At 48.5% G+C, this 13,342-nt stretch overlaps 1 protein-coding gene and 1 long non-coding RNA gene across 2 annotated transcripts in view; one reads left to right on the top strand and one right to left on the bottom strand.

Moving 5' to 3' along the window:
- Window positions 1–3,429, top strand: part of LOC135187727 (uncharacterized) — a 56,054-nt gene extending 52,625 nt beyond the window's left edge. The window contains exon 3 of the long non-coding RNA XR_010307427.1: window positions 3,026–3,429. This is a non-coding gene — a long non-coding RNA (uncharacterized LOC135187727). The remainder of the gene's footprint in view (window positions 1–3,025) is intronic.
- Window positions 1–4,460, bottom strand: part of NUP107 (nucleoporin 107) — a 31,599-nt gene extending 27,139 nt beyond the window's left edge. Inside the window, exons 1-5 of the mRNA XM_064166710.1 lie at window positions 4,379–4,460; window positions 3,781–3,870; window positions 3,017–3,129; window positions 1,334–1,469; window positions 102–205 (exon numbers count right to left, since the gene is read on the bottom strand). Of these exons, the coding sequence (XP_064022780.1) occupies window positions 102–205; window positions 1,334–1,469; window positions 3,017–3,129; window positions 3,781–3,870; window positions 4,379–4,448 (513 nt within the window). The 5' untranslated portion in view covers window positions 4,449–4,460. The remainder of the gene's footprint in view (window positions 1–101; window positions 206–1,333; window positions 1,470–3,016; window positions 3,130–3,780; window positions 3,871–4,378) is intronic.
- Between the last annotated feature and the right edge of the window lie 8,882 nt (window positions 4,461–13,342).

Below are 13,342 nucleotides of genomic sequence, written 5' to 3'. Positions count from 1 at the left end.
TATCTATGTTAAGCACTGTGACTTCCCAGCTTGAAGAGAAATAGCAGCATTATTTTCTAGTCCCTTCAGAATGTAAAGAAAAAGCCAAGGAAATGACTTACCTGACTGTTACAAATGCTTTCATACTCATCCACAAGCTCAAAAATGGTAGTTGATGTATGCTTCAGGAAGGAATGCAGGAAATCTGAGTACATGCTCATAGTAGCTACAAGAGATTGAAGAAGAAACAGACACTTTAGTCAGGCATAACCTGGTAGAAACACACCAGCAGACCACAAAAAGAAGAATCTTTCTGATGATAAGGTATCTCATATTTCATTAATCTAAATGAGAACACTGATGATATGGACTACCTATATCCCACAACGGCAGAAGAATGTACCACCTAAGACAGTAAGAGACAAGCAAGTTAGTGGCTCACTAAGAAACTTTTGCTGTAAAACTGTCACCTGTGAATATCTCCACAAAATGAATCCAGTTTGCATCTTACATCACCAGAGAATCCCATCTGTGCCATCAGCTTGCACAGAGTAACAGAATTATTGAGGCTGGAATAGAGCTCTGAGATCATCCAGTCCAGCCTTTGCCCTAACACCATCACATTGATCACACCATGGCAATAAGTGACACATTCAAGTTTGCCTGAAATACCTCCAGGGACTCCACCATCTCCTTGGGCAGTCCATTCCAGGCTCTAACTCTCCTTTCCATCAGGAAGTGCTTCCTAACATCCAACCTAACCCTCCCCTGGCACAGCTTCAGGCCATGCCTCTTGGTCCTGGCACAAGTTGCCTGGCAGCAGAGCCTGACCCCCACCTGTCTACCCCTTCCCTTCAGGTAGCTGCAGAGTGTGCTAAGGTCCCCCCTGAGTCTCCTCTTCTCCAGGCTAACCCAGCCCAGCTCCCTCAGCCTCTCCTCAGCAGCCTTCCCCTCCAGTCCCTCCCTGACTCTTGTTCTCCTCTGGCCCCGCTCCAGCCCAATATCTCTCTTGCAGTGAGGGCCCAGAGGTGCACACAGTGCTGGAGGTGAGGCTCACCCAGTGCCAGTAATGGGGCAGGATTATACTCCCAGTGCTGCTGGCTACACTAGTCCTGATAGTTAAGACACAGACCTTCAAAACTCCAACTGGAGGAGCCTGACTTCATGAACTTTTTTAAGTAGAGTGGTTTTGCCAAAGAAATATCAGCAAAACAACACAGAAAAACATCCAAACAAACAAACCCAGCCACAAACAAACCCAGCCAATCCCCCTCCTCCTCCAAAGAACATATATATTTAAATAGCACAAAGAGAAAGTGTAGTCAATTGTTGTGAACCCTTCAGATTGTCTCACCAGCTTCCCCAGGATCATCCTCGCGGAAGAGCACAGCACTCATAGTGACATCTTCTGTCAGATTAGAAGTGTCCAGATTTCCAAACATTCCTGTCTGCTGAGGTGACAGGGCCATTGTCCAGTTACTTTCATCCAACTAAAAGCATAACCAGAACATAAGGAGAATAAGTATAAATCTCAGACTGTTAGAGACTTAGCTCCAGGGGCGTTTTTCCCCCTTTTGTGTACAAACACAATGCTAAAACCCAACCCAATTAACAGTAAAATAAGTGCCTTTAGATCAGCTTATCAGTGAGATAAGGGCCTTTAAAAAAACAGCTCCAGAGAGAGAAATTTTCATCTGGAGGAAAAAAGGGAAATGATCAATTTTGATTTCAGGAAATAACTGAGAGAGAAACAGATCTAATAGAAGTTTAATAACTTGGAAAAAACATATCACAGAAGCATTCAGGTTGGCAAAGCCCCTCAGGATCACCAAGTGCAACTCACAGCCCTGCTCTACAAGGTGCAACATAAAACATAGCTCCAAGCAGCACAGCCAAACCATCCTGAAAGAGATCCAGGGTTGGTGGCTCAACCACCTCCCTGGGCAGCACATTCCAATGCAGGAAAAACAATGTTTCCTAACATCTTTACATTTTAAAACAAACAAAGCTCTCTAAAGTTTTACATTCAATGATCTGGAGTTGTTTAGTCTGATCAAAAGGAAGCTGAGAGGACACCTTTTGGTGCCCTACAACTCCCTGAAAGGAGGTTAGAGTGAATCACAGGTTGGAAAAGTCCCTCAGGATCACCAAGGCCAACCTAGAACCCTACTCTAAGATTCACCTTAAACCAAAGCCCTAAGCACCACATCCAAGCAACCCTTACACACATCCAGGCTGGGTGACTCCAGCACCTCCCTGGGCAGCTCATTCCAGTCCCTGACCACTCTCTCCAGGAAAAACATGAGCCAGCAGCATGCCCAGCTGGCACAGAAGGCCAAGAGCATCTTGGCCTGTATCAGGAGCAGTGTAGCCAGCAGCACCAGGGCTGTCATTCTGCCCTGCACTGGCACTGGGGAGCCTCACCTCCAGCACTGTGTACAGCTCTGGGCACTCACTGCAAGAAGGATATTGAGGTGCTGAAGTGACAAGGCTGGGAAGGGACTGGAGGGGAAGGCTGCTGAGGAGAGACTGAGGGAGCTGGGCTGGGATAGCCTGGAGGGGGGGACCTTAGCACACTCTACAGCTACCTGAAGGGAAGGCCTCATCCAACCTGGCCTTGAACACTTCCAGGGAGGGAGCAGCCACAACCTCCCTGAGCCAGGGTCTCACCACTCTCACTGCAAAGAATCCTTTCCTAACATCCAGTTTAAGTCTCCTCTCTGCCAGTTTAAACCCATTATTCCTCATTCTGTCATGACAAAACCTTGTCAGTAGTCCCTCAGCCTTCCCACAGGCCCCTTCAGATACTGGAAGGCCACTCCAAGGTCTCTTCAAAGCCTTCTCTTCTCCAGACTGCAGAGTCCCAGCTCTCACAGCAGAGATTCTGCAGCCCTCTGAGCATCTTTGTGGCCCTCTTCTGGACTTGCTCCAACAGTTTGATTTACTTCTTGTGTTGGGGGCTCCAGAACTGTTCACAGTATTCCAGGTGGTATGTTGTAAGTTTCACAGGAACAGAAGAGGAAAAACGTGCTCTTACCATTGACAGGTTGCTGAAAAGTCCAGAAGTTGGTAGAACCACAGATTTTCCTCCTGTTCCCAGGATGGCAGACACATCTGATGGCTTCATGGAGCTTCGAGTCAGTGCAGTAGCTGAAAGAGAGACAGACTTCTCTGAAAAGAAGTATTTAAGTGTCTCTGTTCTCTGTCAAGGAGCTCGAGTGGAAATCCTGCAATGGAGACTGAAGATTTCTGAAATCCTGCTCCCTCATACAAGAAGCAGCCAAACCAACCTGATGGAGAAGTAACTTGCCTCTTTCTGCTCTACCTCCACCTTCCTCCAAAGCAGTGTCAGACAGAAAAGGCTGTCCAGGACCTCATCCACTCAGCTTTGGGTATCTCTGAGGACAAAGACTCCACAGACCATCTGGGCAGCAAGTTCTAGTGTTCAAATCACCCTCACAGTAAAAGTTGTTTCTTACCTTTGAACAGAATTCCCTCTGTATAATGTGCCTACTGTCTCTTATTTACTCACTGGGTACTACCAAGAAGAACTTGGCTGCCTTTTCACCCCCTCCCATCAGGTATTTATGTACACTGCCAAGATCCACTTCAGCCTCCTTCCCCAGGCTAAACAATCGCAGCTCTTCTCAGCCTCTCCTCATATGTAGGACACTCCAATTCCTCAACCAACCCTGCAGCTCTCCACAGGGCCTGCTATGGTGCACCTCTGTCATTCTCCTCAGGAGTTTTTATTAATTATGAAGTCTAATCATGCAACTGTGAGAAAGAAAGCAGTCTTACCTGGCTGGCGAAGCAATGAGCCAGGGGTTCGGGGCAGCAGCTGGCCCCTGGGTGTCATGTTTCCAATTGTGTCATCCAGGGATGCCAAAACTGATTAAGAAGTTAAGAAACAGTCTCCAAAACACACTTTGGCCTCTCTTCAAAACAACTGTGAATACTTGGAAAGGAAATATAGTTTGATGTAGCTCAAATGTTAGGAATATTACCAATCTTGTCTTGTGAAGCAGGAGAAGCAAAGCAAGGCAGGAAAAAGCAAAGCAAGGCAGGAGAAATCTCATTCATCACACTAAAGGGCTGAAAGGGACACTGCAAAGCCAAGCTCACAAACACAAGCATGAGAGGTCTGGGACTCCTCACAACTGGTCAAAGTGAATACAGATTGGGTAACAATTTTAGGTTATATTCATACATTCCTCTATTTAAGTGGACATTAAACGTACTTGAGTAGCAGAGTATAAAAAGTTATGGAGTAACTCACAGTACATTTGAAACCCATTCTTGGCATGCCCCAAATCCAAGCCATGATAAATACATGCACCTTTTGAACACAGCAAGCAATGAAGGAAGAGAAGATTAAGTCCATAAAGAAAAAGGATACCAGAAACTCTTTTCTGAGAGCTTGGTTTCCAGGCAGGTCTGGCCATGTCTGCATCACAGGGGGATGGCATGTCTGTAAAACTATTTCTAGGGAACAGTAACACAGACATCAAGTAAGCAACCAAATCCAAGCACATACACAGAGATTCCTTTTTCTTGTTTCAAGCAAATGCACAACTGGCACCTTCAAGATGGGTAAGGTAATCTCCAGCTCTAGCACTGATGTTCAGTTTCTGCAACAAGACTCTACTACTGACTATTGCCCAGGGAGGTAGTTGAGACTCCATCCTTGGAGATACTCAAGGTCAGGCTTGATAGGGCTCTGGGCAACCTGATCTAATGGATCAGGGGGGTCAGACTAGATAACTTCTGGAGGTCCCTTCCAACTCAAATGCAGGATTCACAGGATGTTAGGAGTTGGAAGGGACCTCCAGAGATCTTCCAGTCCCACCCTCCTGCCACAGCAGGACAGGTCACACAGGAACACATCCAGCAGGGCTGGAAAGGCTCCAGGAGAAGGAGACTCCACAGCCTCTCTGGGCAGCCTGTGCCAGGCTCTGTCACCCTTACACTCAAGAAGTTCTTCCTCATGTTTAGGTGGAACTTCCTGTGCTGCAGTTTCCATCCCTTGCCCCTTGTCCTGTGGCAGGGCACAAGTGAGCAGAGGCTGTTCCTGTCCCTTCCTTCCTGACCCCCAGCCCTCATCTGTTTATAGACATTGATTAGATCCTCTCTCAATCTCCTCCTCTGCAGCCTAAGCAGCCCCAGGGCTCTCAGCCTCTCCTCCTCAGGCAGTGCTGCAGTCCCTTCAGCATCCTTGTAGCCCTCCCTTGGGCTCCCTCCAGTAGATCCCTGTCCCTCTTGAAGTGGGGAGCCCAGAGCTGGATGCACTATTCCAGGTGTGGCCAACAGCCCAGGAAAACGCCTCTGTCTGTGACCCCAGCCTTTGGTACTCCAACAGACACTTTATTTAAAACCCAGCTACTTAAAGACACAACAGCAGAAAATCAAGCTTTAAACCGAAAAAAAAATTGAAAGAACGATACAGTTTCACCCTTTTGCTTTTTTCCCCTTCAGATACACCAAATCACTACAGGCTGCTAGGAACAAAACCGCAAAGGACAAGCTGCCGGTGGACGGCGACGGCTGTGGCCGGGACTGTCTAAACAGACCTGTCTGCAGAGCAGCCCGCAAAGGCCTGGCTCGAGGATTTCAGGGCAATCAACAGCCCCAGAAATACGCCCCAGAAGAAACAAAACAGATTCAGACCTCCTGAACGACACGAAAGCTGCCCGTGCCCCGCAGAGACTGCTCCGGGCCTGCTGCTGCCCACCTCCCGCTGTCAGCACACCGCTCCTCCGCGACCGCACAACGAGGATGCGTCACACACCACACCGCACACGCGGGGGCTCCGCACCCTGCCCAGACCGGCCCGCCAGCCCCTGCCGCCCCTCGCCGCGCCCTCACCTGTTCATGGCGCCCTCCGGCGCAGCACGGCCGCGGCTCAAGCCTTCCCGGCGCGGCTCAAGCCTTCCCGCCGCCGCCGCCTGCCCGCCCGGAAGCGGAACGGCAACTTCCGCCCGCGGGGGGCGGGGCGGAGGGATGGGCCACGCCCCCGCCGCTGCCCTGGGCCCCGCCCCCGCGCCGGGCCCCGCCCCTGCCCCTGCCCCGCGCCGGCCCCGCGGGTGCGGCCTGGGCGCCCTCTGCGGCCTGTGGCTGGGCCCGGGCTCAGGCCTGCGGAGCCGCCGCGGCCGCCGGGCGCACGGGGCCGGTGTGCTGGCGGTGTAACGGCTTTCCCCGCCCCGCCTTGGTCGGGCGTAGCTGCCCCGGGCGGGGGCTGCTGTCCTCTGGCGGCCCCGTGGGCGCTGGGCACGTTGCGGTGCGGTTTGGGCCGCGTGGCAGAGGCCTGGCCCGGCGGGCAGCGGCTCCTGCGCCCGTGAGCTGGAGCGGAGCTCTCACCGCGCTGCAGCCTGCGGCCGGTTCTCCGCCTGCCTTTCCTCCCAGCGCAGCTCAGGCCGCTAGCACCAGCTCTGGAGAGGTAAAGTAGCATCACAGGATGTCAGGGGTGGGAAGGGACCCCTGGAGGTCTTCGAGTCCATCCACCCTGTCAGGGCAGGACCGTGCACAGTAACCAGCATGTAGGGTCACAGAGTCAGCGTCAAGGGCCAGAAGGGGCCTCCAGAGCTCATCCAGTCCAGAGCAGCATCACCTAGAGCAGATCAGACTGGATCACTACTTTTGCCTGCTGCCTCAAGTTCGTTAAAGCCTTACCAGATAAGAGCAGAGCAAGAGAAATAAGGCTGAAATCCAGGGGGGCACCTGCATGCACGGTATAAACCCAACAGACCTGCAGCAGAATATAGAAGAGCTGAGGGCCTTGAATTAATTTAATGTATACAACCTCTGAGTGCTCCTCAGTGGCTTCAGCTTCACAGAATGTCAGGAGCTGGAAGGGACCTCCCAAGCTCAGCCACTCCAACTGCCCTGCAGGAGCAGGAGCACCTAGAGCAGATCACACAGGAATGTGTCCAGGTGGGGTTTGAATATCTCCAGCAAGAGGCAAAAAACCTGGATGTGTGTGGTCAGTGCAGTGTTCTGTGACTAAGTGGCATGCTAATGAGAGGTGAATGGGGGGGGGGGGGGGGCAACCCTGAAAGCATCTTACACTTCCAAGAAGGAGAAGTAAGTATATTTTCTGGGGTGGTATAAAGGACTCTGAAATGAAATTTGTAACTGAAGATGTTAAATCCACATATTTGCATCAACATGGAAGGTGTCCAGAGAAGGGTGAAGCAGCTGGTGAGGGGCCTGGAACACAAACCCTATGAGGAGAGGCTGAGGGAGCTGGGGGTGTGCAGCCTGCAGAAGAGGAGGCTCAGGGCAGAGCTCATTGCTGGCTACAGCTACCTGAAGGGAGGCTGTAGCCAGGTGGGGTTGGGCTCTGCTGCCAGGCACTCAGTAACAGAACAAGGGGACAGAGTCTCAAGCTGTGCCAGGGGAGGTCTAGGCTGGATGTTAGGATGAAGTTGTTGTCAGAGTGATTGGCATTGGAATGGGCTGCCCAGGGAGGTGGTGGAGTCATTATCAAGGTGTTCAAGCAAAGCCTGGCTGAGGCATTTAGTGCCATGGTCTGGCTGATTGGCCAGGGCTGGGTGCTAGGTTAGACTAGATGAGCTTGGAGCTCTCTTCCAACCTGCTTGATTCTATGATTCTAGGAACACTGATCCTAACTGCAGCCACAACATCCGAATGTCACAAGGAATGATAATGCTCCATGCTTGGAGGCAGGGCAAGTGAAAACAACTCAGCAGCTGGCATGACTGTCACAGAACTGTGGCCTGTCTATCCCCAATGTCTAAGATTCCTCTGCTGCCCGTTAGCTTTCTGTGAAGTTAGCAGGGGTTACAGGACGTGCTAAGTTTAAGCTCAGGATGGAGTAGATCCAACAAGTAAACTAACTCAGAACTCCAATTCCCCTTTGCAACAATGTTGTAATCCAGGCAGCTCACAAATGAAATAGATTGCTCTAGTGGGTTGCTGAGCTGCACACCTGACACCTGCATACCCAAAATTACAGCCTTTAACTCACAGCTACCAAAAGGAAGAGCACAGCCAAGTTCTCGGGTCATGTGTGAGAGGAGCACAGCTGCATTCACTAGAAAGAAGATGATACAACCTCCACTATACCTGCCCTTTTTCTGCAGCAAGGAGGAAAGCTCATGTTTTAGCCCATCTTTTCAGAGGTGAAACACATCCTGGGAGTGTGTAGTAACTTTTCACAGGTGAAACACATCCCTGGGAGTCTGCAGTAACTTTTCACAGGTGAAACACATCCCTGGGAGTCTGCAGTAACTTTTCACAGGTGAAACACAGCCCTGGGAGGGTGTAGTATCTTACGTCAAACACATCCCTGGGAGGATGTAGTATCTTTTCTTAGGTGAAACATCTTCCTGGGAGTGTGTAGTATCTTTTCACAGGTGAAACACACCCCTGGAAGGGTGTAATTTTTCACTCCTTTTATGTAACTAAACTTTTAAGTCAATCTCAATAATTCAACTGAATTGTTTCTGCACTTGCTTAGTATTAAAATACTCATACTGACTCCCCCATGCATGCTTGCTGCAATGTTACCCTAAACAAATAGATCCCCATGCCTACTCCTATTGAGGATGCTCAGCTAACCTCCTACCCCTTTTTACTGAAAAGAGACAAATTTGTAGCTGTCATTTATGTCTCCAAATCTGGACAGCAGTGCCAGGGGGTTTTGGTTTGCTGTGTTGGGCATGTTGCAAGCAGTAAACCCAGGGTATGAGAGCTGGGATTTCACATAAAGATTTTTGTACTCAGTAGGGGATTTGAGTTATTGACTCCTCCCTGCTAGATGTAGAAGGTAAAAATAGCCACACAGCATGAAAGGGTAAAAGATACCAACAAAAGAATGAGCTACAACTTGTGATTTCCCTCACTAGTTGAGACTGCAGAAAGCCTCCCTCCCTCCAAACATCATCCAAGCTGATGCTAGCCAAAAGACACTACATGTATTGATTAGAAATCACAATGCCTTTTGAATGGAGTAGGTCACCCCAGCAAGAACCTCCAAGAACAACAACCTTGGTGGCAGTGAACCTTCTTAAGATGATGCAGCTGTTTGAAGCTCGCTGTTCAGCAGAACTAATATTGCTTGAGGCTGAAGCAAGGACAGTGGAATTACAAAGACATTCCTTTCTCTGTTCACAAACTTCTCCCTGGAGAACATCTCATTGAGAAAAGGAAGCCACCTTCTGCTTGCTGATTCAAAATTCCCCAAACAAACTGGTCTGGAGGATATTAAAATCCAAAAAACAACCCTCTGAAACCCCAAGGAAAAAATAAGGGGGGGGGGGGGGGGAAGAAAGGTGGAAGAAAATATCCACATTTATCTGTTTGAAGCCCAGACCTTGCAACACTGAGAACTAAGTGAAGACTACAACACAACTTTGCTTACAGTATCAGACCAAGAATGTAAAGTTTGTGCTAAAGGTTAAGTATCAGCCCAGAAGAGGGAAGTTAGGTTTTAAGAATCTTCATGTTGTTGGTAAGCACAGAATTGTCAAGGTTGGAAGGCACCTCAGGGATCATCTAGTTCAAACCCCCCTGCCACAGACAGGGACACCTCACACCAGATCAGGTTGTCCAGAGCCACATCCAGCCTAGCCTTAAAAACATCCAGGGATGAGGCTTCCACCACCTCCCTGGGCAACCTGTTCCAGGCTCTCACCACCCTCATGCTGACAACTTCTTCCTAACATCCACTCTGACTCTCCCCTCCTCTAGCTTGGATCCATTCCCCCCAGTCCTATCACTACCTGACACCCTAAAACCTCTCTCCCCAGCTTTCTTGTAGCCCCCTTCAGATCCTGGAAGGCCACAGTAAGGTCTCCTCAGAGCCTTCTCCAGACTGAACAACCCCAACTCTCTCAGCCTTTCCTCACATCAGAGCAGCTCCAGCCCTCTGATCATTCACATGGCCCTTCTCTGGACATGCTGCAGCACCTCCAGATCTTTCCTGTAACAGGGGCTCCAGAACTGGACACAGTGCTCAAAGGAAAGCATAAGGTGCTTGAGACTCAGAAAGAAGAATCTAATTTGATTATGAGCTTAGGTTCTCTAATGCTACCTTACAGAGCGACAAAGAACTGCATTTTGTTACACATTCCACCCACTTTGTCTTTGCTTTTATTCTCCTCCCCATACACAGGCAAAATAAAAGCTATAAATTGAAGCACAGCCCAAAGCTGTTGGGGCAGCAGTTTAAAACTGGATTACAAAAAGCCTTATTGGATACATCTTCATATTACAATTAAAATCAGTGTTATTGCTTGCTGGATAAAGACTACTATTTTTCATCAGTCACATCTAGCATTAACTTTCTGTTCTTGATATGTCTAAACTAAACTGAAGTCTATCCAGAACTAGTATATTAGTGTGGCCCCCTCTAAGTTATTCCCCAAACTGGCTAAGATTAGAAAACTTAGGGGGGAAAAAAACCAAAGGCAAAGCAAAACATCGAGTTTGATTTTTCCATAGCTTGTTTACAGCATTTTGAAAGAAGAAAATCCTCACCTTTAGTATTCACCTATGAGGAAAACAGCAAATCTATTTACACCAGGAGAAAAAAAAATGCAGCTCAATCCAAATTCCATACTCCTCCCACCTCCCATTTCTGGCATTGCAGTCCATGTTATGAAATAGCATCTAACTGTACAATAGTTCTCCAGAAGGGAATGTTCTCTTATGCAGAAGAGCAAAAAAAATGTAGTTTGAGCTTAGAGTTTGCTTGTGTGGACAACTGAAAACATCCTGCAATGTCTCAAAGTGTTCTTTGGAGTTTAGGCAAGTAGATATTTGTTGTGCAGGATAATTTGTGAAGGGGAAAAAAAAAGGGAGGCATTAGGAACAAGGTGTAAGAACTCATACTGCAAGGAAAGAGTCCTACTAGGAAGAGTGCAGTTCCATTAAATAATACTTCTAGATTTCAAGACATAAATATTAGTTTTATCATAGAGAGCTCAGGCATTTCAATACTGCCATATACCAATTGCAAGGTGGGGTAGAAATAAAGCAATTGCCACCTCTGTGTGCACTGCTAAGCACAAGCTGACTTTACCAGCAGTTATACCAATGCCAATGTGGGGTAGAAATAAAGCAGTCACCACCTCTGTGTGCACTGGTAAGGACAGGCTAATTTTACCAGCAGTTATACCAATGCCAAGGTGGGGTAGAAATAAAGTAGTCACCACCTTTGTGTGCACTGGTAAGGACAGGCTAACTTTACCAGCAGTTATACCAATGCCAAGGTGGGGTAGGAATAAAGCAGTCACCACCTCTGTGTGCACTGCTAAGCACAAGCCAACTTTACCAGCAGTAAAACCAATGCCAAGGTGGGGTAGAAATAAAGCAGTCACCACCTTTGTGTGCACTGGTAAGGACAGGCTAATTTTACCAGCAGTAATACCAATGCCAAGGTGGGGTAGGAATAAAGCAGTCACCACCTCTGTGTGCACTGCTAAGCACAAGCCAACTTTACCAGCAGTAATTACCTGTGTATTAACCCTGAGAATTAGGAGAATTACTGCATTAGTTGTCCAAAAATAAGCCTTAGGCATGTTTTCATCCAAAGCTTTATGAGAAGTGTTCTGCTTCTGTACAAGTGGCTCAGTGTGTGAACCTCCCAAGCGTTGGTACGCAAAGCAGTTACTCCTGATGATAGGTAGAAGTTCCTTACAAACACTTGAGCAGAGGATTCTTTTCTAGAGCTAGGAACTGCTTACATAGTTCCAATTCCTGTGGGGAACTGGGTGTTCACTTCCTCAGCAGGTGCAGCTGCTTATGCTGCAGGTAAGACACAAAGACAACTCTCTCAGTGCTTTTCCTTATGTATCATGTCCATTGTTCCTTCGGCAGCTTCCCTTCAACAACCAGGGCACTGCTCCCTGGAAGCCTGCCTAAGTTTTCAAGGAGGAAAACTGGGGTTTAGGTACTACCTGGGTTACCAGGTGTTGGCTTTACACATTTGGCTGAAATTCTAGAAGTAGGTGGCTGGGGGAGAGTGTACTTCACTTCTTTAGCACAATCTAGAGGTGCTAAAGTCTGGAGATCGACCAAACTGACTACCTCTAACACCAAAGTACTGTACATTTACTATTCCACAGAGGGATCCAGAATGCTTCTGTAATTTCACAGTCACAGCACCATGCAGGTTGGCAAAGCCCCTCAGGAGCACCAAGTCCAACCTAGAACCCTACTCTACAAGATTCACCTTAAAACCATAGCCCCAAGCACCAACAGCCAAACCACTCTGAAACACATCACAGGGTGGGGGACTCCACCACCTCCCTGGGCAGCTCATTCCAATGCCTGACCACTCTTGCCAGGAAAAAATGTTTCCTAATGTCCAGTCTAAACCTTCCCAGCCTCAGCTTGAGGCCATTCCCCCTTGTTCTGTCTCCAATTACCTGTGAGCAGAGACCAGCACCAACCTCTCCACAACCTCCTTTCAGGTAGCTGCAGACAGCCATGAGCTCTGCCCTCAGCCTCCTCCCATCCCCAGCTCCTTCATTCTCTCCTCAGATTTATTCTCCAGGCCCTTCCTCAGCTTCCTTACCCTCCTCTGCACTGGCTCCAGCACCTCTCTTGTATTGAGGTGCCCAAAACCAAACACAATACTCGAGGTGTGGCCTCACCAGAGCAGAGCCCAAAGGGACAATCCCCTCCCTGCTCCTGCTTGCCACAGCATTTCCAATCCCAGCCTGATGCTCCCAGCAGTCAGTACTCTTTGGCTGGACACTCACAGTCTCTGCTCAGAGGCTACCAAAGAATTTCCTTTCCCTCCCACCAAATGGCACCTGTACAGCTGCCTGGAGAAGGAACACATTAAAAACATGACCAACAAAAGGACAACTAGGACATTAAGGAGTTAGAAGAGCTGAATAACTGGAGGCTGAAAGTGAAGGGGATAAAAACTACTGATCAGCTTCAGGGAGGAAGGTACCTAGTGAAAAAAACCCTAGAGCTCCAGTCTCATCTGCTCTGGGGACCAGTCAGGAGGCCAAAAGGTATTTTTGGGGATTGACCACCACACATTTTAGTTTCCAGTGAGAAATGAAAAGGAGTTTCAGCCTTAACTCTGACTGCACAATGCAAGAATGTATTCCCTCCATCAGGCAATGGTGATGAGTGATGAAGTTACCAGCAGGAAGGATCAGCTGGGCTCCTCCATTCACTGTGGGCAACATAAACTGATTTCCAAGCTTACTGGTATTAGCTAACCTAATCTGATTGAATTTGCAGGAATGGATTAGAAGCAGCTCTGATAACTTTGTGCCAGAGAAACAGGAGGCACCAAGTATTTGGGTGTGACATCAATTTTCAGCAGCACAGCCAAGATCAGGAAATCATCTACAGTCCACACATTCCTCTTTGTAGT

This window comes from Pogoniulus pusillus, chromosome 27, assembly GCF_015220805.1.
Source record: "Pogoniulus pusillus isolate bPogPus1 chromosome 27, bPogPus1.pri, whole genome shotgun sequence".
Taxonomy (NCBI): domain Eukaryota; kingdom Metazoa; phylum Chordata; class Aves; order Piciformes; family Lybiidae; genus Pogoniulus; species Pogoniulus pusillus.
The sequence above is the reverse complement of the archived record's forward strand: the minus strand, read 5'-3'. Positions and strand labels throughout refer to the sequence as shown.